The sequence below is a fragment of the Cucumis melo genome, chromosome 2 (genome assembly GCF_025177605.1).
Source record: "Cucumis melo cultivar AY chromosome 2, USDA_Cmelo_AY_1.0, whole genome shotgun sequence".
Classification (NCBI taxonomy): Eukaryota; Viridiplantae; Streptophyta; class Magnoliopsida; order Cucurbitales; family Cucurbitaceae; genus Cucumis; species Cucumis melo.
The window spans coordinates 3,166,091-3,193,109 of NC_066858.1; the positions used below are offsets into that span (position 1 = coordinate 3,166,091).

At 36.1% G+C, this 27,019-nt stretch overlaps 3 protein-coding genes across 6 annotated transcripts; 2 read left to right on the top strand and 1 right to left on the bottom strand.

The window, feature by feature from the left end:
- The first annotated feature begins 223 nt into the window (after positions 1 to 223).
- Positions 224 to 6,165, top strand: LOC103492431 (5-methyltetrahydropteroyltriglutamate--homocysteine methyltransferase). Its single transcript, XM_008452802.3, has 12 exons — positions 224 to 596; positions 1,719 to 2,072; positions 2,183 to 2,270; positions 2,957 to 3,084; positions 3,183 to 3,574; positions 3,674 to 3,837; positions 4,127 to 4,207; positions 4,301 to 4,467; positions 4,559 to 4,664; positions 4,761 to 5,011; positions 5,112 to 5,313; positions 5,463 to 6,165. Exons 1-12 carry the CDS (start codon positions 409 to 411, stop codon positions 5,829 to 5,831), a joined length of 2,490 nt encoding a protein of 829 aa, XP_008451024.1. The 5' UTR covers positions 224 to 408; the 3' UTR covers positions 5,832 to 6,165.
- Positions 6,166 to 6,431: 266 nt separating this feature from the next.
- On the bottom strand, positions 6,432 to 13,986 carry LOC103492434 (inactive protein RESTRICTED TEV MOVEMENT 2). Of its 3 annotated transcripts, none has more exons than XM_051081414.1 (2): positions 13,570 to 13,986; positions 6,432 to 7,510 (listed from the first exon to the last, which is right to left on the bottom strand). In XM_051081414.1, exons 1-2 carry the CDS (start codon positions 13,667 to 13,669, stop codon positions 6,534 to 6,536), a joined length of 1,077 nt encoding a protein of 358 aa, XP_050937371.1. In that variant the 5' UTR covers positions 13,670 to 13,986; the 3' UTR covers positions 6,432 to 6,533. The 3 variants fall into 3 exon arrangements, with proteins under 3 accessions (XP_050937371.1, XP_008451028.2, XP_008451025.1); XM_008452806.3 differs by lacking the exon at positions 13,570 to 13,986 and adding an exon at positions 8,300 to 8,448; XM_008452803.3 differs by lacking the exon at positions 6,432 to 7,510 and adding an exon at positions 12,369 to 13,444 and having other exon boundaries at positions 13,570 to 13,967.
- LOC103492436 (protochlorophyllide-dependent translocon component 52, chloroplastic-like) lies at positions 8,304 to 26,881 on the top strand. 2 transcript variants are annotated; one of them, XM_051081413.1, is made up of 8 exons: positions 8,304 to 8,427; positions 16,457 to 16,835; positions 18,349 to 18,536; positions 18,689 to 18,777; positions 18,879 to 19,081; positions 19,217 to 19,411; positions 25,477 to 25,664; positions 26,361 to 26,881. In XM_051081413.1, the coding sequence occupies exons 2-8, from the start codon at positions 16,578 to 16,580 to the stop codon at positions 26,614 to 26,616; spliced, it is 1,377 nt and encodes a 458-aa protein (XP_050937370.1). In that variant the 5' UTR covers positions 8,304 to 8,427; positions 16,457 to 16,577; the 3' UTR covers positions 26,617 to 26,881. The 2 variants fall into 2 exon arrangements, with proteins under 2 accessions (XP_050937370.1, XP_008451030.1); XM_008452808.3 differs by lacking the exon at positions 8,304 to 8,427 and having other exon boundaries at positions 16,252 to 16,835.
- Positions 26,882 to 27,019: the final 138 nt, after the last annotated feature.

Consider the following 27,019-nt stretch of genomic DNA (forward strand, 5'->3'; position numbering starts at 1 on the left):
ACCATGATTTGTACTCTTTATGAAGTTTTTATTAAACAATATGGGTATTAATGTTTATTTTTATAAATAAATTAATACTAATTAATTGTTAACTAATATTTAAGTGTTTAAATTATTATTCATTTTGTAAATTTTGCTACAAAAATTTCTTAATAATATCAATTTTTTAGGTAAACTATTTATTATTACTAAAATAAAAATAGAACTAATGGCTGTAAAAGAAAGAAGGAAGAACATATGGATAATTTGGCACAAACGACCGTAAAAACCCGGCCTTGATTTTGGATCTAGCGGGTGGGTTTGGTGGTTGATGTGAGAGAGAGAGATAAAAATGAGGATCTCATATCAAAAAAATGGTGGGTTCGTTTTTGGTGGAGATGTGAGAGAATGAGAAAAATCCGAGTATAAATGACCCAACTTCCACTGAAATCACTCGAGCCCTTTGCAATATCATCGTCGTCGTCGTCTTCTTCTTCATCCTCTATTTTTGCACTGAGAAGAGGAGCGATTGCCCCATTTTCGTATCTCCTTTTCTCCTCTATTCATCATCTTCCTTCCCTTCGCTTATCAATTCGCACTACTTCCACTGTTGTCAGGTATTTCTTTCACTCTCTGATGCATTTCTGTGTTGTGGAGTCTTCTGGGGCTGTTTTTTGTATCGTTTTGTGATCTGGGTATGGATTATCTAAGCTATTTTTGTGGTTGATTGTTTGGAATTTAGCTTTATATCGTCTAATGGAATTGAGGGGTTTTTGTGAAATGGTCTTAGCTGATTGGTAATAGATGAACATGAAGGGCTCTGACTTTTTGTTTCGTTTTCTTTATGTTCTTCCTTAGAGGCTTTGAGTTCGAGTAGCTCTTTAGTTTCTTTTTCCTTTTCTTTCTCTGTTGTTCTTTGATTTGGCTACACATGGTTAGGCGGCTGACGTTTCTCTTCCCTTCTTTTTTTGCTTTAATGCCGTTTTGATTGTTCTGTTGTGGCATTTTTATACTGATACAAAGTCCATAAGATTCGAACTAATGAGGTTTTGCATTTAGACATTTATGATTGGTTCTTCATATTAAAATTCTAAATGTTGATTGCTGATTCTGTGAATTACGTGTGCCATTTTTTGAAATGAAATGAAGCCGTTAATGTTTTTTCAGAAAATTTAGTTCGTATTAATATTTAATGGTGTGTCTATTTTGCTAATAGTTTTCTTTCATGTATGCATAAAATGAAGAATTGTGTTCGTTTAACAGTTTATACCATTACTTACGGCAAACAAGTAAAGTGATTCTGTTCACAACATAGTAACTTAAAATCATAATCACCATGAGTTGTCACAGTGGTCATTTTAAAGGTTGGTAAATAGTAAAGGTTTTAGAGGGAATGAGTTCTAATTATGTTGCTACCTATTTAAGATTTAATATCTTGTGAGTTACCATGAGAGCTTAGTATATAGCATGAGATGGTTGTCTCATGAGAGTCCTCGAGGTGCCCACAAGCTAGTATAGAAACTTAAAATTTTTATTGTCTCCTGAAGTTGGCTTGGTTGGAAAAAGCCTCCTAGAAATTAGTGAGGTGGACTGTGAACAAGGAATGGGTCTTCAATACCTCCGTTAACAAAAGCAAATTTATCTTATATTGGAGGAATATGGGAAATTGTTAATGAAAATGTTCATTGAGCTCTACTGACATTTCATTTTTATATTATTTTCTTGTCAATATGTAAAAGAGCAATGGCATCCCACATTGTTGGTTATCCTCGCATTGGTCCGAAGAGAGAACTTAAATTTGCCTTGGAGTCTTTCTGGGATGGGAAGAGCAGTGCTGATGACTTGCAGAAAGTGGCTGCTGATCTCAGGTCATCTATTTGGAAGCAGATGGCTGACGCTGGAATCAAGTTTATTCCAAGCAACACTTTTTCGTATTATGATCAAGTGCTTGACACTGCAACTATGCTTGGTGCTGTTCCTTCAAGATATGGATGGAACGGTGGTGAGATTGGATTTGACATCTACTTCTCCATGGCTAGAGGGAACGCTTCAGTTCCTGCCATGGAAATGACGAAGTGGTTTGATACCAATTAGTAAGTGAAAAACTCTATGCATTTCCCTACATTTTTATGATAGTACTGTTTGTAAAACTTCTATTAGTCAATGATTGAGGAATGTTAACGATTTGTGTGTTCTGTTACAGCCATTACATTGTCCCCGAGCTGAGTCCAGAAGATAAATTTACTTATGCATCTCACAAAGCAGTAAACGAGTTCAAGGAAGCTAAAGCTGTAAGTTTTCTTATGAAAAGAAATTATGAAGAAAAGAACACTTAAAAATGAACTTATTAGTTTGGCTAATGGTGGTAGATTCAAGTTTCATGTGAATAAGATTAGTTCAAGGAAGGATGTACTTAACTGGTTTGCACTTGTAATTTCTTTTTAATGTCCACCAAGAAAAAGTTTAAGAATTTTCTTGCCCTACGAACAGTAGTACAAGTTGACTTGAAGTATTTCATCTATCCTTGAACTTTTCAACAAACATCCTTTCCATTTCCAGTTTGATTAATTTTTTGCTTTCTTTGTCGTCTGTTAGTTCTTCCGATTCAGTGTTTTAATTTATTATTTCAATTTTTTTTGATAATTTGACCTATCCTACTGATGCATTTAACTTCTTTTTACTCCATCTTATATGATATTATATTTCTTATATCTAAAAAGGCATCTTGCTTTTATCATGCGATAGAACCTTATTTTTTAGCCATTCGTAATAACAAGCAAGATGCCTTATTCGGAATGACATGTCTTTCAATTTAAGAATTGTTTCAAGTGAAGAATATTTGAATAAACCACTGGATAGTAAACTATATTCTATGAGAATTTTATGATATTTGAAGTTCCGTCATGAAATTTCAAATATGAGCATGTTAAGCATTTTTATTACCTTTTTTCCTTTACACTCCCACTTTTCTGTGCAGCTTGGAGTTGAGACTGTCCCAGTTCTTGTAGGCCCTGTATCCTTCTTGCTGCTTTCGAAACCAGCCAAGGGAGTTGAGAAATCCTTTTCACTTCTCTCCCTAATCGACAAGATTCTTCCTGTTTATAAGTCAGTATTTCTTTTCCTCTTTCCGAAGTTCATCTAGTTTACGTATTCACCATTTCATTTCTGTTCCACTATCTTCTTATCAACTCTTATTTGTGCAGAGAAGTTGTTTCAGAGCTGAAGGCTGCTGGTGCCACCTGGATTCAATTTGATGAGCCTACACTTGTCAAAGATCTTGACGCGCACCAATTACAAGCATTTGCTCATGCCTACTCAGAGCTGGAATCCACCTTATCTGGTTTAAATGTTCTGATCGAGACATACTTTGCTGATGTTCCTGCTGAGGCATACAAAACTCTCACCTCTTTGAAGGGTGTCTCTGGTTATGGATTCGATCTAGTTCGTGGAACACAGACACTTGATCTGATCAAAGGTGGATTTCCTTCGGGCAAATATCTCTTTGCCGGAGTGGTTGATGGAAGAAACATATGGTCAAATAACCTTCAAGCTTCCATAACTACCTTGGAGGCATTGGGAAACGTTGTTGGGAAAGGTGCTTGTTTCTTATCGTGCTAGCACATTTTATATTAGCGTGGATACATTTTTAGACTATAAACAGTGGTAATGTATGCTGTTCTTCTGTCCTTTACAGAAAAGATTGTCGTCTCCACTTCGTGCTCTCTTCTTCACACTGCTGTTGATCTGGTCAACGAAACAAAACTAGATGATGAAATTAAGTCGTGGCTTGCTTTTGCCGCTCAGAAAGTTGTTGAAGTTAATGCCTTAGCTAAGGCACTCTCTGGACATAAAGATGAGGTACACGATGCAACCTTATTTTTGACCTTGCAATAGGAATTTAGGGGCAGGGTGTTGTACCTTAAATCAAACAATGTAGCCTTAGTGCATAGTCTGCGTAGACTCAAGGTACAAACGAGACATATATGTGTATGTGTATATAAAATTAAATAAACGAAGCTCGACTTATTTGACATGAAATGGAAATCTATAGTTGCGGAATTGAAGATACTAAAATTTGAGCTTATAACTTTTTTCCTTTTAGGCGAAGGAAAAAATGAGCTTATAACTGTCACTTCTTCTATTCCAGGCATATTTTTCTTCCAATGCTGCGGCTCAAGCTTCAAGGAAATCATCCCCAAGAGTGACAAATGAGGCCGTCCAAAAAGCTGTAAGAAATTATTTGAAGTACTAATATCATTTTATAGGATCTCTCTATATTTTGCACATAGTGCGCTTAACCTTCTATTTCGACTTTACTTAGGCTGCTGCTCTGAAGGGCTCTGACCACCGCCGGGCAACAAATGTAAGTGCCAGGCTGGATGCTCAGCAGAAGAAGTTGAACCTTCCAATGCTGCCTACAACAACAATTGGATCCTTCCCTCAAACTATGGATCTTAGAAGAGTGCGACGCGAATTCAAAGCAAAAAAGTATGCCTCTTTGTCTTCAGATATAATTGTCCGTCCTCAAAAAAGTACATTGTTGTTAATTTTTTAATACACTTGCATCCTGTTCCTTTAGAATCTCTGAGGAAGACTATGTCAGCTCCATCAAGGAGGAAATCAATAAAGTTGTTCAGCTCCAGGAAGAGCTCGACATCGATGTTTTGGTGCATGGAGAGCCCGAGGTAAGCATTTGTCTTCAAAGAATGTTAAGTACATTTAACTAACCATACATTGTCTAAGTTTGAATTGTAGCATCTGAATGTTTGTCAACGTCTCAGAGAAATGATATGGTTGAGTACTTTGGAGAGCAACTGTCTGGCTTTGCCTTCACTGTCAATGGTTGGGTCCAATCCTATGGGTCCCGCTGTGTTAAGCCGCCTATCATCTATGGTGATGTCAGTCGTCCAAAACCCATGACCGTCTTTTGGTCGACAATGGCTCAGAGCATGACAAAGCGGCCTATGAAGGGAATGCTTACTGGTCCAGTTACAATTTTGAACTGGTCTTTTGTTCGGAATGACCAACCAAGGTATGCGAATTTAACGAATCTCAGTTGCTGTTTCTTTGATCCTCTGTTTTATTGAGGGCAGTTCACGGTATTAATTCAATATGACCCTTGTTTTTCATAGGTTCGAGACATGCTACCAAATTGCCTTGGCAATTAAGGACGAGGTTGAGGATCTTGAGAAAGCTGGTATTACTGTCATCCAGATTGATGAAGCAGCACTGAGAGAAGGTTTGCCTCTCCGAAAGTCCGAGGAAAATTTCTACTTGAATTGGGCTGTTCATTCTTTCCGAATCACCAACTGCGGTGTTCAAGATACCACCCAGGTCCTTTTCTACTCTCCTCCCTTTTGCTTAAAAGTCGATGATCTCTCTCATAAAAATCGAGTTGTTTGCATTGTTTCGTGTCTTTTGCATTGAGTTGTATAACCGTCTTGTCAATGGCATAGTGAACTTTATGATTTTGATGACTGCAGATCCACACCCACATGTGCTACTCGAACTTCAATGACATCATCCATTCTATAATCGACATGGATGCTGATGTGATCACCATTGAGAATTCCAGATCAGATGAGAAGCTCCTGTCTGTCTTCCGTGAGGGAGTAAAATACGGTGCTGGAATTGGACCAGGAGTCTATGACATCCATTCTCCCCGTATTCCCTCGACTGAGGAAATTGCCGACAGGATCAACAAGATGCTCGCTGTTCTCGAAAGCAACATCCTCTGGGTGAACCCTGACTGCGGTCTTAAAACCCGAAAGTACACTGAAGTCAAGCCTGCCCTCCTCAACATGGTTGCTGCTGCTAAGCTCCTTCGCTCACAATTGGCCAGTGCCAAATGAGTTTGAGAATGCGGTGGCAAACCGTAGGAAGAAAAACACTTCAATTTTTCAATAAGATTTTGGCCTTCTGGTGAAGTGATCTTGTTCTCTTTCTTGGAGCGTCTTCACTTTCTTAGGGAAGTAATGAACAATGTCGTCAAATTCCCATTGTGGCTTTTGTTTAAAGAGTTTAAATTTTTCTGCTTTTTTAATCAGTTTTTCTCGTTAAAGCCATTTACTTTTGGTTTGTTTTGTATTGTAAAATAGTCAAGATGAGAATTAATGATGTCGATAGATACTGTTTGTGTTTTGTCACACTACTTTGGGATAGAAGTAAAAGCAGGAATTCAGCATATATTTTGAAATTGTTATTAGTTTAGTCAAAGCCTCATGAGAATTAAATGTCAACTTTTCTTACGATTTAGTCTTTATAATAAATTGTTACCAATTAAAGTTTATGACTATAATAAATTGATACCAATTAAAGTTTACGAGCTAAAAGTCTTTGGATCAAAAGTATTTTTTATACTTAGATTTTTTTTAGTTTGAGATTTGAGCTTGAAACGTTAGGAGGTGGATAAGAGAAGAGAACAACAACAAAAAGCAAGATGGAGATGGAATAGTTTGTTGCAAATATAGCAACTTTATTTAATGTTTTAGAATAAACTCCTTCACATATTTCTGTCCACTCATAAACTTGAATTTCATTCATTCATACCTTCTTCACAACTCTTCCTCTATATGACCATTCTTTGAAAGATTCAGATACAGAATCGCAAAAACAGCAACCCCCAAAGCCAAAGTCACCATATTTGTCCTTAATTCCTTCACCACCCCATCAATCACCTGTTTGTACCCTCTTCTTCTTCTCAACCTTCCACTCTCTTCTCCCATTTCCTCACTTCTTCTCTTCATCCTCCTCCTCTTCTCTTCTCCAACTTCTTCTTTCTCCTCCTCCGCCATTTTTGACCCACCTTCTTCTTCTTTACCTTCTTCTCTTGTCTTCTCCACAGCATCCTGTAGTTTTGTATGTGCTTTTCCCTTCTCCTCTGTTTTCTCGTTCTTAGCTAAATCTTCAACAGGCTGTCCACTGCCCATGGAGGATGTCTCGGCGGGTGCTCCGGTTGCCTCCTCTGGCTTTGGAGGAGTGGGGATTTGTTTCCCACTTGCTTGTGATTGAGGCCTGTCGTTTTGGCTCTTTGGGGCATTTGGTCCAACAGTTGGTCTTGGTGCGTAGTTTATGTAATTGGTTTTTCTGGCATCGATTGATGGAATGTCGGCTCTTTCGTTTTGGCTCTCTGGGGCCTTTGGTCCGACAGTTGGTGGGGCAACAGTGGGTTCCGTAGCAGCGGGCTTTGGAGGCTCGGATCTTTCGTTTTGGCTCTTTGGAGCACTTGGTCGAACAGTTGGTGGGTCAGCAGTGGGTTTTGTGGCGGCGGGCGGCGGTTGGGATTGAGGCTTGGGCTTGGGTTGCTGAACCGGTGGGATATTGGAAGAGGTGGCGGAGAGTTTCTTGGGCTGTTTCACGTAGAGAATGCCTTCCTCCAATTTGGCAGAGATCTTGTCGGTGTCGGCGTCGGCGGGGATATCGATTTCCTTTTCGAATCGAAGCCACTTGCCGTTGCCGAGCTTCCGTTCGCCGGAGACTCTCAGTTTCCCGGTGGACGTTACCTGAACTTTCAATTGGTTGCTTCTGAAACCTTTGGAATGTAAAAAAATAAAATTAACTTTGATGGACGATAATACCCCTAACATATATATATATATACTTACAGCCATTTTTCCACAAATTTTTTATTTAAAATGTAATTACAAGTATAACCTTGCCATTTTTTATTTTTATTTTGTAGGACATTTTCATATATAATATTCATAAATTAAAATATTGAAATATTAAATTCTACGACGATAAATTTTTATTCTATCAATATCTATCTTAATAAAATTTGATATTTTGTTCTATTTTATAAATATGTTCATCATTTTTCTTAACAAGAATTTTCTTCTTATCTTTAAATTCTTATATTCCCAACTTTAAATTTTAAAATCAAAATTTATTATTAAAAAACTTAAATATTATTTTTTTCTGCAAATAAATTATTAATTTTACATAAAATGATATATAATTCTTTAGAAATAAGTTATAAAAAAATATAGTAAAGAGAACAAAATATTTAGACGTTATCTCAAAATCAATTTTTGTTTTTGTGTTGTTTTTTTGCCCAATTGTAATTAATTTGTTTTGTGTGCATTTGAAGTGAAAATCTACCAATAATTAGAATTGTAATTATTTTTAAATTTTGCCAAAAATGTAACTCTTATTTAAATGTAATTTCCTTTTCCTAATACCCTAATTAAACCTTAAAACTTAAAAAAGCTATTTCTTATTAAAATTAGACTTTCCCAATCTTACTATTTTAAGGTCCATTTCTCAATCCCTTTTTACGTAAACTTAAAAATAAATTAAACTTTGGGGGGAAATATGAAACCTGAGAGGCGAACGACGAGAACATGAGAATCAGGATGATGAACCCAATCATATCGCGGCTCAAATTCCTGGAAGTTTTTAGCTGAAGAAGAAGGATCCATGGCCGTTGCGGTTCGAATTTCTTCTCAGGTTATTTTAATTCAAGTTTTGTTCGGATGTGTTCTGTTGCAAGCAATTTCTTCATGAGATCTTTATATATATATATATATATATATATATATATATTTTCCAAAAGGGATTTTGGTGTGTTTAATTTGGATATTGATTCGAAGTCTGGACTTGAAACCGCCGCTTTCTGAAGTTGCGATCGCCAAATAGGAATTTCTTTGGGATTAGTAATTCCTTCGGCTGAAGCTTTCTTTGTGCTTCTTACGCCATGGCGGTTGCTCCAAAAAATTTGAGATTCTTTATTAAAATAGGCATTCTCACTGGCTAAGATAATAATGTGAAAGTTCCTTAAAATACCCATGTCTTCACTTATGGGTTTGGGTATCACGCACCCAAGTTTTAGAAGAGAAAAATAGATATATAAAAATGAGTTTGCCGACATCTCCATGTGTCACCGTCCATCCATCCCTCGGGCAAGGCGAGGCCATGAATAAAATAATAATATTTTTGTTAAAATTTATTTTGAATTATTCAAATATGTATTGGATTTAAGGATTTAACTGCACCTTAATTTGAATCTTTTCAAAAATTAATTTGAACCATCTCATCGTTTTATTTTGTCTGTCATAAAAAAGCTGACCGTTATATGTTCGTTGAACCATTTTTCTTTGATTGTCATAATAATGGACATTTACCGTCATTAATTTCTAACAGTTGGAGCCTTCCCCCATCCACTATATATACCACCTTTCTATTCTCATTTTACTTACAACAAATCTCTCCACCGATCTCTACTTTGTCTCTTGGCATCTTTTCCATCTCTCTCTTGGCTTTTCCTTTTCTTTTTCTCTCTCATTCTATTTAATTTTAGTTTTTTGAGCTATCGAGTGTTGGTATATTGGTTTGGTTCCAGTACAGTTTCTATTGACAAAATCAAATGCCGTTTTATCTTGGGGATGATGAGGCACGTGATATCTGTTTGCACATCCGAGCATAGCCGGGAAACATTTTAAAGAGAGCGAGATTCGCGACTTAGCTTGTTATTAACATGACGTGCTTTTGTTTTGCATGTTTTCTCACTACGAAGCTTAGATCCATCGAAGTGCAACAACAATTTTAAAACATTTCGTTATGTTTCGATGACCGGTGTAATTCAAGGTGACATGATGATCTAAGATCTCAACTGACCATTCTGCTTCGAAGGATAACATTTCAACCAAAAAATGTTGTTCTTTAAATTCTAACCTTGAAAAGGGTTGCCACCGCTTGCATTACTGAAGAACTGCAGTTCAAGCCCAAAATTCAACTGAGGATTGAAGGAGATCTGGAATCATGTTGCTTGGACATAATCGGACTTCATATGTCATGATCTAATTTTGAATGGACTTACTAATGAACTTTATGATTACTACAGTACCATGTCAACCGCAAAAGAAGTTTGGGATCAAAAGAAGTACGACATCGAAGAGGACAAATCCAAGAAGTATGCAGTGAGTCGATATCTACACTACCGAATGACTGATAATAGATTTGTGGAGGCCCAATTACCCAAGCTGCAGAAAAATGCTTATGAAATTATTAGTGAAGGGATGTCACTTAATGAACAGTTTCAAGTTGTTATTATTATTAATATGTTACCTTCACTGTTGAAGGACTTTAAGAATACTCTAAGGCATAAGATGAAGGAGTTCTCATTGGAGAATATGATCACCTGACTGAGGAATATTGATTATATAAACTGGCTACTTTGATTATGTTTAAATATGATTTAAATATTAAAAATATATTCGGACGCTCAGAATTGATGGAAATGGTCAAAGTGGTAAAAAGTCAAAATGTTGACTTTTGACTTTGAAAAGTCAAACTTTGACCGACTTTTATATTCAAATGTGATTTGAATTTTGGAAAAATGAATGCAGATTCATGTTTGGGAGGTTGGAATTAGTCAAGACGAACAAAATGGTAAGTCAAAATATTGACTTTTGGCTTGAAAAAGTCAAATTTTAACTTTGACTTTAATGGTCAAATGACCAAAATGCCTTAGACTAAGTTAGTGGGAAAATCCAACATTTTGTTGGATAATCCTACTAACACTTAGTGGGATAGGTGGCTACATAAGATGTAAACACCTAGCCCACTAAATTCCACTAATGGTTAGTGGATTATTAGGTGTTGATATTTAACAAACTAATTACATGCAGATTACATGCAATTTTGCATGTAATTAGTCTATTTAAGGGGCATTTTTTCATCTTGAATAGGATTTTGGCCATTTTTGTAATTGAGTTACAAAAATATGCCATTTTTCTAAAAAAAAAAAAAAAAACTTAACCAAAATTCCTCCTAATTCCATATCCTTCTCTCATTTTTCCTTCACTCAACGGGTACCACAACCTGGTTCTATGTCCGAAGAAAAGCGAGTCAATACTAGTGGTGGTCCCGATTCGTGATCGGGAGGAGATTTCGAGAAGTCGAGGATTGAGGAGCTTTAGAGGTAAGAATTTCTTTTAACCCTAATTAGTGTAATTAAGGTAATCTTAAGCATGTTAACCCCTTTCTCAGCTGATTCAGCCTTAGCGGATCATGGCAAGATCTAAATTAGTTTCTAGGGTAAAATTGCGATCGGTACTTCCGCTGTGCATGTATTGTATTTCATCATCAAGTGGGGGATTGTTAGTACAAAAATTTCAAGTGGGGGATTGATAAATGAAAATTTTGAGAAAGCAAATTATATTGTTATTTAATTAAAAGTAGGCATTCCCGATTGCTAAGATAACAATATGGAAGCCTCTTTAAATACTCATATCTTCACCTATGGGTTTAGGTCCCAAGGGACACCCAAGTTTTGGAAGGAAATAGAAGATAGGCAAAAGTTGGTTTGCTGACATCTCAATATGCCATTGTCTGGTCAAGCGGGCGAGGTGAGGAATGAAATAATAATATTTTTGCTAAATTTTATTTATTCAAAATCGTTTTGTATTTAAGAATTTAATTACATATTACTTTGAACCATTTCCAAAATCATTGTATTAATTAAAAATTAACCATTTGGATCGTTTTATTTTGACTGTCATAAAAAACCTGATCGCTATATGACTGTTGAATCGTTTTTCTTGACCGTCATAATAATGGATGGTTACCGTCATTAATTCGTTGGAGCCTTCCCCCATCCACTATACATAACACCTTTCCATTCTCATTTTACTTGCAACAAATCTCTCCACCTCTCTACTTTCTCTCTCGACATCTCTTCCATCTCTCTCTTTCAGCTTTCCCTTTTCTTTTTTTTTTTTCTTTCATTCTTTTTACTTTTAGTTTTTCAAGGATGATAGTATATATCTAGTGTTGGTATACTGCTTTGGTTCTAATACAGTTTCTATCGTCGAAATCAAATGTTGTTTTATCCCGGGTGCGACAGGACACGTGATATCTGTTTGCACATCTGAACAAAGTCGCGAAACATCTTAAAGAGAGGAAGATTCGTGACTCAACTGTTATTAACGTAGCATGTTTCTGTTTTGCAAGTTTTCTCACTATGAAGCTTAACTTCATCGAAGTGCAACAACACCTTCATTGGTAAAGTGAAGATTCTTTTTGTTTATTTCACTTAAACACTTTTCCTTAACCTCATTTTGAATATCATAATATTTTAAATTCGAAAAGTGATTTTAAATTAATCACTTCGTATAGCTTTAAAATGAATGTATTTAAAATTTGGACTATTTTTAATATAGCAAAATGAATTAAAATATAGAAGAATATTACAACACATGTTATGTTTATATTCTTATGTTTATATTCTTATGTAATGATTTAATGTCTTAACTAAATTGATACAAACTAAAAGTTATGGGATGAAAAGTACTTTTTAACCTTTGATTGTTTTAGTTCGAGATTTGAGTAGGAACATGAAGGAGTGGATAAGAGAACAACAACAAAAAGCAAGATGGAGATTAGAATAATTTAATTGCAAATATAGCAATTTTATTTCATGTCTCTTGGAATAAACTCCTTCACATATTTCATTGTTCACTCATAAACTAGAATTTCATTCATTCATACCTTCTTCACAACTCTTCCTATATATGACCATTCTCTGAAAGATTCAGATACAGAATCGCAAAAACAGCAACCCCCAAAGCCAAAGTCACCATATTTGTCCTTATTTCCTTCACCACCCCATCAATAACCTGTTTGTACCCTTCTCTTCTTCTCAACCTTCCACTCTCTTCTCCCATTTCCTCATTTCTTCTCTTCATCCTCCTCCTCCTCCTCTTCTCTTCTCCAACTTCTTCTTTCTGCTCCTCCGCCTTTTTTGACCCACCTTCTTCTTCTTTACCTTCTTCTCTTGTCTTCTCCAAAGCATCCTGTAGTTTTGTATGTGCTTTTCCCTTCTCCTCTGTTTTGTCCTTCTTAGCTAAATCTTCTACTGGCTGTCCACTGCCCATGGAGGGTGCTCCGGTTGCCTCCTCTGGCTTTGGAGGAGTGGGGATTTGTTTCCCACTTGCTTGTGATTGAGGCCTGTCGTTTTGGCTCTTTGGGGCATTTGGTCCAACAGTTGGTCTTGGTGCGTAGTTTTTGACATTGGTTTTTTTGGCATCGGTTGATGGAACGTCGGCTCTTTCGTTTTGGCTCTCTGGGGCCTTTGGTCCGACAGTTGGTGGGGCAACAGTGGGTTCCGTAGCAGCGGGCTTTGGAGGCTCAGCTCTTTCGTTTCGGCTCTTTGGAACACTTGGTCGAACAGTTGGTGGGTCAGCAGTGGGTTTTGTGGCGGCGGGTGGCGGTTGGGATTGAGCCTTGGGCTTGGGTTGCTGAACCGGTGGGATATTGGAAGAGGTGGTGGGGAGTTTCTTGGGCTGTTTCACGTAGAGAATGCCTTCCTCCAATTTGGCAGAGATCTTGTCGGTGTCGGCGTCGGCGGGGATATCGATTTCCTTTTCGAATCGAAGCCACTTGCCGTTGCCGAGCTTCCGTTCGCCGGAGACTCTCAGTTTCCCGGTGGACGTTACCTGAACTTTCAGTTGGTTGCTTCTGAAACCTTTGGAAGGGAAAAAGATAAAATTAACTTTTATGGACGATAATACTCCTAACACATATATGTATACACTTCCCAATCCCAATGTACTTAAAATATAGAATAAAATTAGGGGGGGAATATAAAACCTGAGAGGTGAACGACGAGAACATGAGAATCAGGATGATGAACCCAATCAAATCGTGGCTCAAATTCCTCGAAATTTTTGGCAGAAGAAGAAGGATCCATGGCCGTTGCGGTTCGAATTTCTTCTCAGGTAATTTTAATTCAAGTTTTGTTCGGATGTGTTCTGTTGCAAGCAATTTCTTCATGAGATCTTTATATATATTTTTTCCAAAAGGGATTTCGGTGTGTTTAATTTGGATATTGATTCGAAGTCTGGACTTGAAACCGCCGCTTTCTGAAGTTGCGATCGCCAAATAGGAATTTCTTTGGGATTAGTAATTCCTTCGGTTGAAGCTTTCTTTGTGCTTCTTCGGCCATGGCGGTTGCTTGGATTACTTCATTGGTTAAAGTGAAGATTCTTTTTGTTTATCTCTCTTAAACACTTTTCCTTAACCTTGATTTTCAATATCGTATTATTTTAAATTTGAAAAGTGATTTTAAATTAACCACTTCCATTTAACTTTGAAAGGAATATATTTAAACTTTTGATTATTTTTAGTATAAAAAACAAAAATAAAAAAAAGTGAAATACGATAATTTACATAGACACATGAAGATAGATAAACGTTTATAGACGGTAATATTTTGCTATGTTTTTTATTTAAAATAATATTTTTTTAAAATTTGCATCTAAATTATAATTAGATTTAAATTCTATGAAATCTCGAAGTTATGAATTGAAATAGTTCCAGGTGATGAAGTTTGAAACAAACCTTAATAGTTTTTATTGGGAATGTTTGTTATTTATTATTTACATGTCTCTATGTTTTTTCGATACAATAGGTTATGTAGGAATTCAACATCCTACTTCTAGGTTGATAGTAGTAATAGTAATTAAGTGAAATTATAAGGTTTTTTCTTTTCTTTTCTTTTTTGAAATTGGGGAGCTAAACAACATACAATTAAATAAATTAGAACTTTTGCAAAAAGATAAAGAAAAAAACCTAAATTTTAGCTTAATTTTTTTAAAAAAAATCTGAATTTTATTATTTGTTTTAAAAAGAGGATAGCTTCAAATATAGCTCTGGTTCATTTTTAAAAAAATTGTAAATATAACATAATTTGTCAAAATTTATCAATGATAAACTATGTTGACGTTGAAAATATTGGTTTATTATCTCTGATAGAATTTGTTATATTTAATTTTTTAAAAAAATGTTGGTATATTTAAATTAAAAATATATTGTTCGAAATATAAAAAACGATATATTGTAAAAATTGTCTTATTCATGCAATTATCATATATATATAGGTTATGTAAGTCTATATTTTTCAATATGTTAGCTTTTATATTCTTGAAGCCATCGAAACGAAGGATCAAAACGGAGAGGAAGTTTAAAAAAAGATCACACTGGAAACAAAATGAAGCTAACTCGCTTTTTGAAACAACCATTTCAAAAAATGTTATGGAAAGTCTACAATAGTGTTGTTTTATGTTAACGTTTGTGATATTCTTTATGTAGTGAAAGTTAACAATTACTCTAAGTAGAAGAATTTAATGATAGGGAAAAAGAGGAAAGCTTAATCCTCGTTTGGAACTATTTCGTTTTTAAGCTTAGTTTTCAAAATAAAAAAGTTACCACACGAGACCTTTGTGTTTTCTAATTGTGGGTACGTTCTATTCTAGTCAGGAAGAATTCATTTTAATTTCTGTAAATGTATAAAAAAACCACCTAAGAGTAAGTAAAAACCCGGGGTGAGTTTTTGATATGGTATTGAAGGGAACTCAACCAAAACTTGTGAAAAGCGTACCCATAAAAGCGAATTTATCTCATAAAAAGGTTGAAGATGCATTATTGCACAAGAGAGCCGATCTCAAACTTAGGAAAACATCAATTGAAGTTAAAGAGTAAGTTTTAAGAGAGTCATTTGCCTTCAAATAAATTAAAATAAAAAAATTAATTTTTCTAAAATAAAATAAACAATAGTTGCAAATATACAATTAGATTCAAAATAATTAAATAGATAGTAATATTAAAAAAAAGTTACAAATATAGTAGAATATGTCAAAGTCCATCAATGCTAGTAATCTATCACCGATAAACAATAACGTCTATTAGTGATAGATAAACTTTGCTATATTTGAAATTTTTTAAAATGTTGCTATATATTTAACGATTATTCTTAAAATTGCTACATAAATGACAAAAATATTAACCCATTTTCCTATACTTTAATATCACATATGTGTATTGTTAAGGTTGATGTGATAGGATATGTTATCCTTTACCTTTATTACTATTTTTCTAAGTTCAATAATAATGATGTGTGGATGTCCGCTCAATTTTTTTAAAATGATTAATACAAATATAAATTTTGTATTTTCTATCGATTTAAATCTTGAACTTGAGAGTTGTATCAATTTAAAATTTAAAGTAATATTTTGTATTAATTTAATTATATATGCTTATATATTTATGAAAGAAGAGAATTTAAATTGACACATTTATGAATTTTTGAGTTTAAAATTGGGAAAATGATAGAAAACGGTAAATTTTAATTTATGCTTTATTTATGCTTTATTTTAATTTATTTTGCTCTATTTGAAAATATCTATTTAATTTAATATGAAAAATGTGATGATTTAAATTAGTGTAAAATATTAGTTTAGAGATTAAATGATAAAATTTTTATATTTTCAAAACGTCAAAAGGTATGAGTCAATCGTGTGTGTAATGTATATTATATGTATGATTCTTGAAACTAAAAAGCTTCGGCCATGGCCATGGACGTTCTGAAACTCTCTTCTAGTCCACTCCATTTCACTACCAAGCTGAGCAAATCTCAATTTCCCAAGCAATGTATGCAGATTCCTCTATTCCCTTCATCCTCTTTTTCATCGATTAACAGATCCAATCGAAGTTTCAAGCTCTGCGCAACCACCTTTTCAACGGAAGAAACTGGAAATCCGTTCGAGGTGGAGGCCCAGAGTGAACGACGATTTGATTGGTATGCGCAATGGTACCCGATCATGCCGATTTGTGACCTGGACAAGAGGGTGCCACAAGGGAAAACGGTAATGGGGATTGATGTGGTGGTGTGGTGGGATAAGAACGAGAGTGGATGGAAGGTGTTCGATGATTTGTGTCCGCATAGATTGGCTCCGTTGTCTGAAGGAAGGATTGATGAATGGGGGAGATTGCAATGTGTTCATCATGGTTGGTGCTTTAATGGCTCTGGTGATTGTAAGTTCATCCCTCAGGCGCCAGCGCCCCCCGACGGCCCTCCGGTACTGATTAACCTATTAACTGTGTCCTTAATTTTCCTAGTTTGAATCATCGTTTACTTAAAATGAAAATGATAAGAATATAGCTTTTCTCAATGGATATCGATCCATTTCCTATTGGACATTACTGTCATCACACACAATTATATATATTCTTCTTGAATGCTGAAAGGGTGTGTATGCATAATGATCTTAAACTATCTTTCTAGTGGTGGGGAAAGGTCAGTTGGAAGTTGGAACATCATAAACTTAGGGGGTGGGGTGGAGGAGTTATGGATGGAGGTTTAAGGTTCGAGGGACTATGATGTTGAAGAAATTACAGATCCGGTGGATGGTGGAGATGTCTATGATATTGCTCCATTTGCAAGGAAAATATGGACAGACTATATTGGCTTAGCAGAGTTTAGACAGAAAAAATGGAAAAGCTTCTTAATAAATTACTACCATATTGTTTCTTCTATATAGATATTAAATATGTGGGTTTTAAATGTCTAGATTAATCAACGTAAAAAATAGAATATTTGGCAAAATTAATAAATTTTGTTTTTAGGTTTTTTATATGATTTTAAATAGTTTATCATTTTTTATTTATTTTTGAAAACCCCTTAAATATTTGTATTAATTCAATAATTCGTAAAAATAAAATAAAATAATTAATTGAGATAAAATTTAGAAAAACATTTGACAAAATATTTTGTCTTATAGCTAGCTTCGCTTGATGGAGTGTAAATAATTCGTCAATTTTTTCTATTTTTGAAAAAATTCCTTAAATTTAACCTAAAACAATTTATTGTTAAGTTAATTAGTTACTTAGTTAATAAAATAAATAAAATAATAATAATAATAATAAAACCTTTTAAATATACTTGCTACCTAGATTAAATAATTTTTAGTAATTAACTTAAGGGAAAATCACATTTTTAGTCCCAACTTTTAATGAATATGTGTTTTTGGTCTCGAAATTTTAAAAATAACTATTTTAGTCTTCAAGTTATAACAAAACCTATTTGGTCCTCGAGTTTTCAAAATAAACCTTTTTACTCCTCGTGTTTTAAAGAATCAATTTATAAGATCCTAAAAATATTTTATATTTAATTTTTAAAAATAATTATATAATATTTAAAATTAAAAAAATAGCTTTAGAGAATATGATTTTTGGAAGTTGTTTTTCTAATTTAAAATATTAAAAATTATTTAAGTAAAAATATAAAGTTATTTGAGGCATCCTTCTAAACTTATTTTTAAAAAGTACTAAAAGGTACATTTTGAAAAGAGCTAAAAAAAAATTATTTTGAAAATTCACGAACTCACGTATTCATTAAAATCTAGGACTAAAAAAGTAATTTTTTCTTAATTCAACTATGTTTAACTTGATTCATATTCGTACTTTTCTGTCAGTAGTGCACATTAGCCATTGCCATACTACGATAGAATGCATGTGCCATTGCATTCATAATAGCTGCCTAGAAGATACACATTTTCTAAGATAGTTCAAACAAGACATGATACATTGCAGGTTCACACATCCAAAAGGGCATGCGTTTCTGTTTATCCTAGTGTTGTGCAGAATGATATTTTATGGTTTTGGCCAAATAGTGATCCCCAGTACAAAGATATCATGGCGAAGAAAACCCCCCCTTTCATTCCCGAATTAGACGATCCCTCATATACCAAGTTAATCATTAGCAGAGATCTTCCTTATGGGTATGGACTAACAATTCTGTCGCTTTTTAAGTTTTCTGCATTCTATTTAATCTTTGTTAATCTAGTTGTAGAGTTACGTTATGAAGGAAGTTGTGTTGGATGTTTTTAAACCTCTATGTTTACTCAACTACTCTGTCCTTTTGCACTTTCAGGTATGAGGTTTTGACTGAGAATCTTATGGACCCAGCACATGTCCCATATGCACATTATGGGATAGTATCAAGGCAACAGACCAAGCACAGTTGAGTATTTTTTAATGGAAAAAAAAAAAACAATCTATTTAATATTTTGTTTACCCTATCTTCAATTTGATCTGATAGCTGATATCTACGGAATTCACAGAGAAAGCAGATAGAGAAGGAGGACAACCGATTGAAATAGTTGTGAGAGACTTAGATGTGCATGGTTTCATCAGTAATCAGGGACTGGGACATAGCAAGTTTGTTGCACCTTGTGTCCTCTACACTTCATTTAATCTACCATCTAAGGAAAGAAATGCAAAGCACCAAGACAATGGTACTCTCTCATTGGGGGAAAACAATGCGGTAAATCTAGGAATTCCTTTGGAAGTTTGCATACATCTTTGGGCGATTGAAAGTTCGTTACTCTTTCGCATTATCTAGATGTGTATTTCTCTCCACTTTTGGGTATTATTTGTATTTCTTCTTTGGTTGCATCAGGTGGCCTCAAAAACATCTCAGAGGAAAAGGATGGCAGTATTTATGTGCATTCCCATTAGTCCGGGTAAAAGCAGAGTAATATTTATACCTCTGAGAAATTTTGCTATATGGGTAAACCAAATTATTCCAAGATGGATGTTCCATTTGGGACAAAACCTAGTCTTAGATTCGGATTCGTATCTTCTTCATCTGGAGGTAATGACTATCATATTTTCGGGCTCTCAGCACATGGTTTAAGTTATTCGAAATATAGATTGAACTTTTTACAAATGGTTGAGTTGAGTTACTTTCCATCAATATTTGGTATTATGTTAGACCACCATTATTATTTACTTACATCGTAGAAATAAGGGAAGTTGACACGTGAGATAGAGAGAAATGTGGGAGGAGGTTACCATCATGGTGGATCCAGCAATTAGTTAGTAGTGGGAGGGGATTTAGGCCGTGAGGATCGCAGAAGGGAGGTGTGCAGAATTTTAGTGAAGACAAAAGGACTATCTCACTCCTTGAGAGACAGGAGGAGTAGTACGCTGGTGGCTGTGTTTTATTTGCTTTCTTGTTGTTCTGTTCTGTCTTTTATTTTGTTTAGAGTTTGTTCTTGAATCTTTGTTTCAGTTAGGGAAGGATTGATATCCTAGTAGTGTTGTTTGCTTTCAGTTTCTATTTTATATTGTAAATACGTTTGGATATCAATAAAATAGAATCACCACACTGGTGTTCTATCAATTTGGTATTAGAGCAATTGAATCTGGGCAAGCGCAAGAAGATGGCCAAGAAAAGCGAAGAAAAGTTGGATTTTGTGGAGCAAGAAATTCTGGAAATGCGTACAGAGTTGAAGAAACTACCTGCAATGGAGGAGAATATGTCATTGATTTCGAAGAGTATTGAGAACATTAATGCACAGATGGAAAAACAGCAAATGCAACAACAAGCGATTCTGAAATTCATTGAAGGAATTATCCGAGAGAAGGCGGTTACAACAGTGGAATTGGAAGGAACTCCTAGCGGAGGAATGGGAATCGATGCCACGACTGAGATGATGGGTGGGGAATTGAAGGTGGAATGGAAGAATGAAGATGAAAGGGCATTCGATCGGAGCAAGTTTAAGAAGGTTGAGATTCCAATTTTCAACGGAATGGACCTTGACTCCTGGCTATTCAAAGCAGACCATTACTTTAAGATCCACAACCTAACCAAATCAGAGAAAATGTTAGTGGCTATTATCAGTTTTGACGGGCTGGCCCTCGATTGGTATCGATCTCAGGATGAGCGTGAATCCTTCAAAAGTTGGGATGACTTGAAGCAAAAGATATTGACTAGGTTTCAAACTATAAGGGATGGAACGTTGGTGGGCAGATTTTTGACGATCAAATAGGAGACCACAGTGGAGGAATATCGGAATAGATTCGACAAATACCTAGCTCCGGTGGCCTTTTTACAAATGGTTGTGCTTGAAGGGACTTTCATGAATGGGCTCAGTCCATGGTTGAAAACAGAAGTGGATGTCTTGGAACCGTGTGGGTTAGCCCAAATGATGAAGCTCGCCCTTAAGATTGAGAACAGGAAGAGGGTGAGGAAGGAATGTGGGCTGATTAGTGTATATGGGAGTAAGTTTCAATACAACTTACCTAAGGCCAAGGAAGGTATAGAGACCAAAGCAGTTACGGCCACGACTGGGGGAACATTCCAATGAGAACGGTCACTCTTAGAGGGGTCACGACGGCGGATAACAAAAGAGAAGGACTCTCCAAGCGTTTAACGGATGCAGAATTTCAAGCTAGGAGAGAAAAGGGGTTATGCTTTAAGTGTGAAGAGAAGTATTACGATGGTCACCGTTGTAAAGCTAAAGAACATAAAAAGTTAAGGATGTTGGTTGTCCGTGAGAATGGGGAGGAATTTGAGATAATTGAGGAAGATGGGGAAGAAGAAGCGATTGATGAGAATGCCATTGAGGTAGGGCAATGGAGAACTTAAACATCGAATTATCCATAAATTCGGTTGTGGGGCTGAGCAATCCGGGAACCACGAAGGTGAAGGAAAAGGTGAAAATGAGGAGGTGGTTGTGCTGATCGACTGTGGGGCCACCCACAATTTTATATCTGGAAAGTTGGTGACAAATCTGAATCTCCCATTGAAGGCTACAACCAACTATGGGGTGATTTTGGGTTCAGGGGCAGCCATCAAAGGAAAGGGAATTTGCGGGAAGGTAGAAATCATGTTGGGTGATTGGAAAGTAGTGGACAATTTCTTACCTTTGGAGCTTGGGGGAGTTGATGTGATACTTGGAATGCAATGGTTGCACTCTCTTGGGGTAACATGAGTAGATTGAAAGCATTTGGTGATGTCTTTTCAGTATGAAGGAAGAAAAGTCATAATCCGTGGGGATCCTAGTCTTACCAAGAAGGGGGTGAGTTTGAAGAGCATGATGAAGTCATGGGAAGGGGAATATCAAGAGTTTTTGGTGGAATGTAGAGTGATTGAAGGGAACGTAACAGTTGCAACCCTTTATGAAGAAGAAGATGAACCTATTGTTGATACTGCCATTCTTCTGCTGTTGAGAAAATTTGAAGATGTGTTTGAATGGCCAAAAACTTTGCCACCTAAGAGAGGAATTGAGCATCACATTCACCTAAAACAGGGTACCAATCCAGTAAATATGCGTTCCTATTGCTACGCACACCAACAACAGGAAGAAATGGAAAGACTTGTTGATGAGATCCTAGCTTCTGGGATAATTCTACCCAGCACCAGCCCTTATTCTAGTCTTGTGCTTTTGGTAAGAAAGAAGGATGGTAGTTGGCTGTTTTGTGTAGATTATCGAGCACTTAACAATATCACCATACCAGGAAAATTTCCAATTCCTATCATTGAAGAACTATTTGACGAGTTGAACGGTGCAAACATGTTTTCCAAAATTGTTCTTAAAGCTGGGTACCATCAAATCCGGATGCACCAAGAGGATGTGGAAAAGACAGCATTCCGCACTCATGAAGGGCATTACGATTTCCTAGTCATGCCTTTCGGTTTGACTAATGCTCCTTCTACCTTCCAAGCTCTAATGAATGCAGTTTTTAGGCCATATATGAGGAGGTTTGTATTGGTTTTCTTTGATGACATTCTGGTGTACAACAAGGGATTGGAAAAACATATACAATATTTGGAATTAGTGCTGGAAATTCTGAAAGCAAATGAGTTGTACGCTAACTTGGGCAAATGTAGTTTTGCTAAGGAGAGAGTTGGATATTTGGGGCACATCATTTCTGAGAAAGGGGTGGAAGTGGATCCCAAGAAGATTAGAGCCATTAGAGAATGGCCAATTCCAACCAACGTGCATGAGGTGAGAGGCTTTTTGGGCTCGACTGGATACTATGTAGGTTTGCACAAAATTATGGCAGCATAGCAGGTCTTCTTACTTAGTTGTTGAAGAATGGGAGTTTCAAATGGAGTGAAGTTGCCAATGTAGCCTTTGAGAAGTTGAAGACAACTATGATGACCTTGCCTGTGTTGGCCAAGCCGGATTTCAATTTGCCTTTTGAAATTGAAACGGATGCGTCAGGATATGGAGTGGGGGCTGTTTTAACTCAAGCTAAACGTCCCATTGCATATTTTAGCTGTACTCTAAGCTTAAGGGACAAGGCCAAACCAGTATATGAGAGGGAATTAATAGTTGTAGTATTTGCGGTGCAGAGTTGGAGACCATACTTATTGGGTCGAAAGTTCATTGTGAAAACTGATCAAAGGTCTTTGAAATTCTTGTTGGAACAGCGTGTTATTCAACCTCAATACCAGAAATGGATCGCAAAGCTACTGGGGTATTCTTTTGAAGTGGTTTGTAAGCTAGGATTGGAGAATACAGCAGCTGATGCACTGTCTAGGGTGCCACCCACAGTTCAACTTAATCAAATTTCAGCTCCTGCCCTCATTGATTTGGCCAAAATATAAGAAGTTGAAAATGATCGGAAGCTTAAGGAGATCAAAAGCGTCGTTGGACAAGAACCAGAAGAGTTTCCTAATTTTACGGTGCATCAAGGAGTTTTGCAATTCAAGGGCAGGTTAGTTATTTCCAAAACTTCTTCTTTATTACCTACCATTTTACATACGTATCAGGATTTAGTATTTGGTGGTCATTTTGGTTTCTTGAGGACATATAAAAGAATTACGAGAGAGTTGTATTGGGATGGTATGAAGAAGAATACAAAGAAGTATTGTGAAGAGTGTTTGATTTGCCAAAGGAATAAGACGTTAGCCTTGTCACCAGCTGGGTTGCTAAACCCTTTAGAAAAACCGGATACCATATGGAATGATATATCTGTGGATTTCATAGATGGCCTACCCAAATCGGCCGGTTATGAAGTCATATTTGTGGTGGTGGACAGGATGAGTAAGTATGCCCATTTTTTAGCACTCAAACATCCTTACACGGCTTAATCAGTTGCTGAATTGTTTGTTAAGGAGATTGTTAGATTGCACGAGTACCCGAGATCCATTGTATCAGATTGGGATTAGGGTGTTTGTCAGTCATTTTTGGAATGAATTATTCAAGTTGGCCGGAATGAAACTCCATAGGAGCTCAGCATACCATCCACAAACCGATGGCCAACTGAGGTGGTGAACAGAGGGGTAGAAGCCTATCTTCGGTGTTTTTGTGGGAAAAGACCAAAGGAGTGGACAAACTGGCTGCATTAGGCTGAATATTGGTACAACACCACTTACAACAACTCCATTGGCATTACACTCTTCTAGGCTGTCTATAGAAGACTCCCACTTCCATTACTATATTATGGAGAAATGGACACACCCAACTCTACTTTAGACCAGCAGCTCAAAGATAGAGACATTGCTTTGGGAAGTTTGAAGGAACACCTATGCATAGCTCAAGAGAAAATGAAGAAGCAAGCGGATGTGAAGAGAAGAGCAGTTGAGTTCCAGGTTGGTGTATGGTATTCTTAAAACTAAGGCCATGTCAACAGGTCTCTCTACGAAGGAAGCGCAAAAGCTGTCTCCGAAATACTTTGGACCCTATAAAGTATTAGAAAGGGTGGGTCCTGTTGCTTTTAAACTGGAGCTGACGAGTTCAACAACCATTCATCCAGTTTTTCACGTTCTCAGCTGAAGAAAGCTCTAGGGGATCATATTCAGGTTTACCAACTTGAACCATATCTATCTGAAAATCACGAATGGATGATGCAATCGGAGGAGGAATATGGGTACATAAAGAATCCTAGTACAAAGGATTGGGAAGTACTGATTAGTTGGAAAGGTTTACCACCCCATGAGGCAACTTGGGAAGACTGCAATGACTTCAAACATCAGTTCCCTGACTTCCACCTTGAGACAAGGTGGATTTGGAGGAGGAAAGTAGTGTTAGACCACCGTTATTATTTACTTACAATCGTAAAAATAAGGGGAAGTTGACAAGTGAGATGGAGGAGAGAAATGTGGGAGGAGGTTACCATCATGGGGGCCCAGTAGTTAGTTAGTAGTGGAGGGGATTTAAGCCGTGAGGATCGCAGAAGGGAGGTGTGCAGAATTTTGGTGAAGACAAAAGGACTATCTCACTCCTTGAGAGACAGGAGGAGGAGTACGCTGGTGGCTGTGTTTTATTTGCTTTCTTGTTGTTCTGTTCTGTCTTTTATTTTGTTTAGAGTTTGTTCTTGAATCTTTGTTTCAGTTAGGGAAAGATTGTTATCCTAGTAGTGTTGTTTGTTTTCAGTTTCTATTTTATATTGTAAATACGTTTGGATATCAATAAAATAGAATCACCACACTGGTGTTTTAGCAGCATGCTAATGAGTACTTGATGGTCCAAAAGTACTTATGAGTGGAAGTAGAGTGTTTAAACTTAAATTTCAAAAGCCAAAACCTAAAAACCAAGTAGTTGTGAACTGGGGCCTTTGTGGATTACTATCTGTTTATGATGGAACCTCAAACCTTACCCATCATTATTTGTGATGCGGTCACCTTAGCGTACTTGAAGGAAAAGATAAACATATGTTACGAATGAGCCCTTAATTCTTTGTTCATTGTTTTACTCTCCTCTCCATTCTACATCCTGTTTTTCTGTTGGAAGAACTTTATTGTCACCATTAAAGAGCTCTCTTTTGGGATGAACTTATCACGGAATTGTTCTTGTACAGCATCTAACGATCCCTCTTAGTTAAGCTTAAATTGTTGCTACATTTAATTGCAGGAAAAAATAGAAAATGTTTGGTTCTATGAATTCATATAAATCACATAATTATTTTGAGTCATTTTTATAGGAGAGGAAGATATTGGATGTTGGCACTGCAAATTGGCAGAAAGCTTGTTTTCTACCAACCAAGTCAGACGCCAAAGTGGTTGCCTTCAGACGGTGGTTGAACAAATATTCTGATGGTCATGTTGGTTGGAGAGGCAAGTTCAGTGGCATTCTTCCTCCATCGCCTCCAAAGGAACAGCTGATGGAAAGGTAACTCTTTCACGGCTTTGGTATGTTAAATGTGCAATCATTCATTCATTTCATTGTACCAGCTAGATACTCCAAGTGGTGGCCATGAGCTGCCTACATTAGGTATAATAACAAGATAATATCGTACGAGAGTCATATTTTTAAATGCATTTTTCTCATGGGGTTGGTTGAAAATACATATAAGTTGGCTTTTCATTCCAACATATATTCATTGCTATAGAGTCCCACTTTGTAAAAGTCTAAGAACTTATTTGGAATGACTCTCTAATTACTTTGTTTTTAAGCATTTAGAAAGTCATTCCAAACAAACTTTTCATGAGTACTTTGCAGCTGACTCACAAGTCAAAAGAAAATGTGCTACGTGGTAAATTGTCGTCGGACAACTAGGTGTGTTATAAAAAGATAGTTGCAATTCAGGATGCATCCAAGTTTTTTTCATATATAATCTACTGTTGAGTCTTTAAAAGTATCAAAGTTCATATAGTTTTCTTTTCACTCACTCTCACTCCAAAGCCACTAAAAATGTTGAATCTATGACAAAACCAAGAACTCTTTTAATTCATTCACAGCTCATCTCATCTCCCCCAAGTTCCATTCCTATTATGTTTTTGCACTTTGTTCTATAAATTCTTATCAATATCGATATTTTCATACACGAATAAACCTAAAGTTGAAGTACGGGGGGACGTTTTTCAGGTACTGGTCTCATGTGGTGAACTGCAGTAGTTGCAAGGTGGCATACAAGGGTCTGAATGCACTAGAAGTTGTGTTGCAAGTCATCTCCATTGCTTCACTTGGAATTTTTGCAGCTACAAAGCAAAGTTTGGTATCAGGAGCTGCTAGAGTTTTGATGGTGGCTATGGCTATACTCTGCTTTGCTTCTTCAAGGTGGCTTTCTCATTTCATTTACAAAAACTTCCATTTCCATGATTACAATCATGCCATTCGCTGAATTATCATCCTCCTAGCCTTTGATTGGGATTGCCTCAAGCTTGAAATATTTGTAGAACACATGCTCTCTTCCTGTCTCCCTCACACATATAGAAATTGTATTGAAGCAGATGTATGTATTTATGAAAGAAATTCGAACAACATTTTCTTTTCCCAAGTGTGCATACCTACCAAATGGTCACAGTTCGAGTCTCCTACCTCCAAATGTTGTATTGAACTAAACAATAATATCAATAAGTTTAAATGTCTTGGATTTGTTTTGCATACTTCAAAAAATATGTTTACATTGGTTTGGTTGTATAGTACAATATTTTTAAAGCAACTATTATTTTTTTTGTATATCTAATAGACAACTTAGAGACAATTTTTACCGATATGACTATCTCTATTGATTATTTGACACG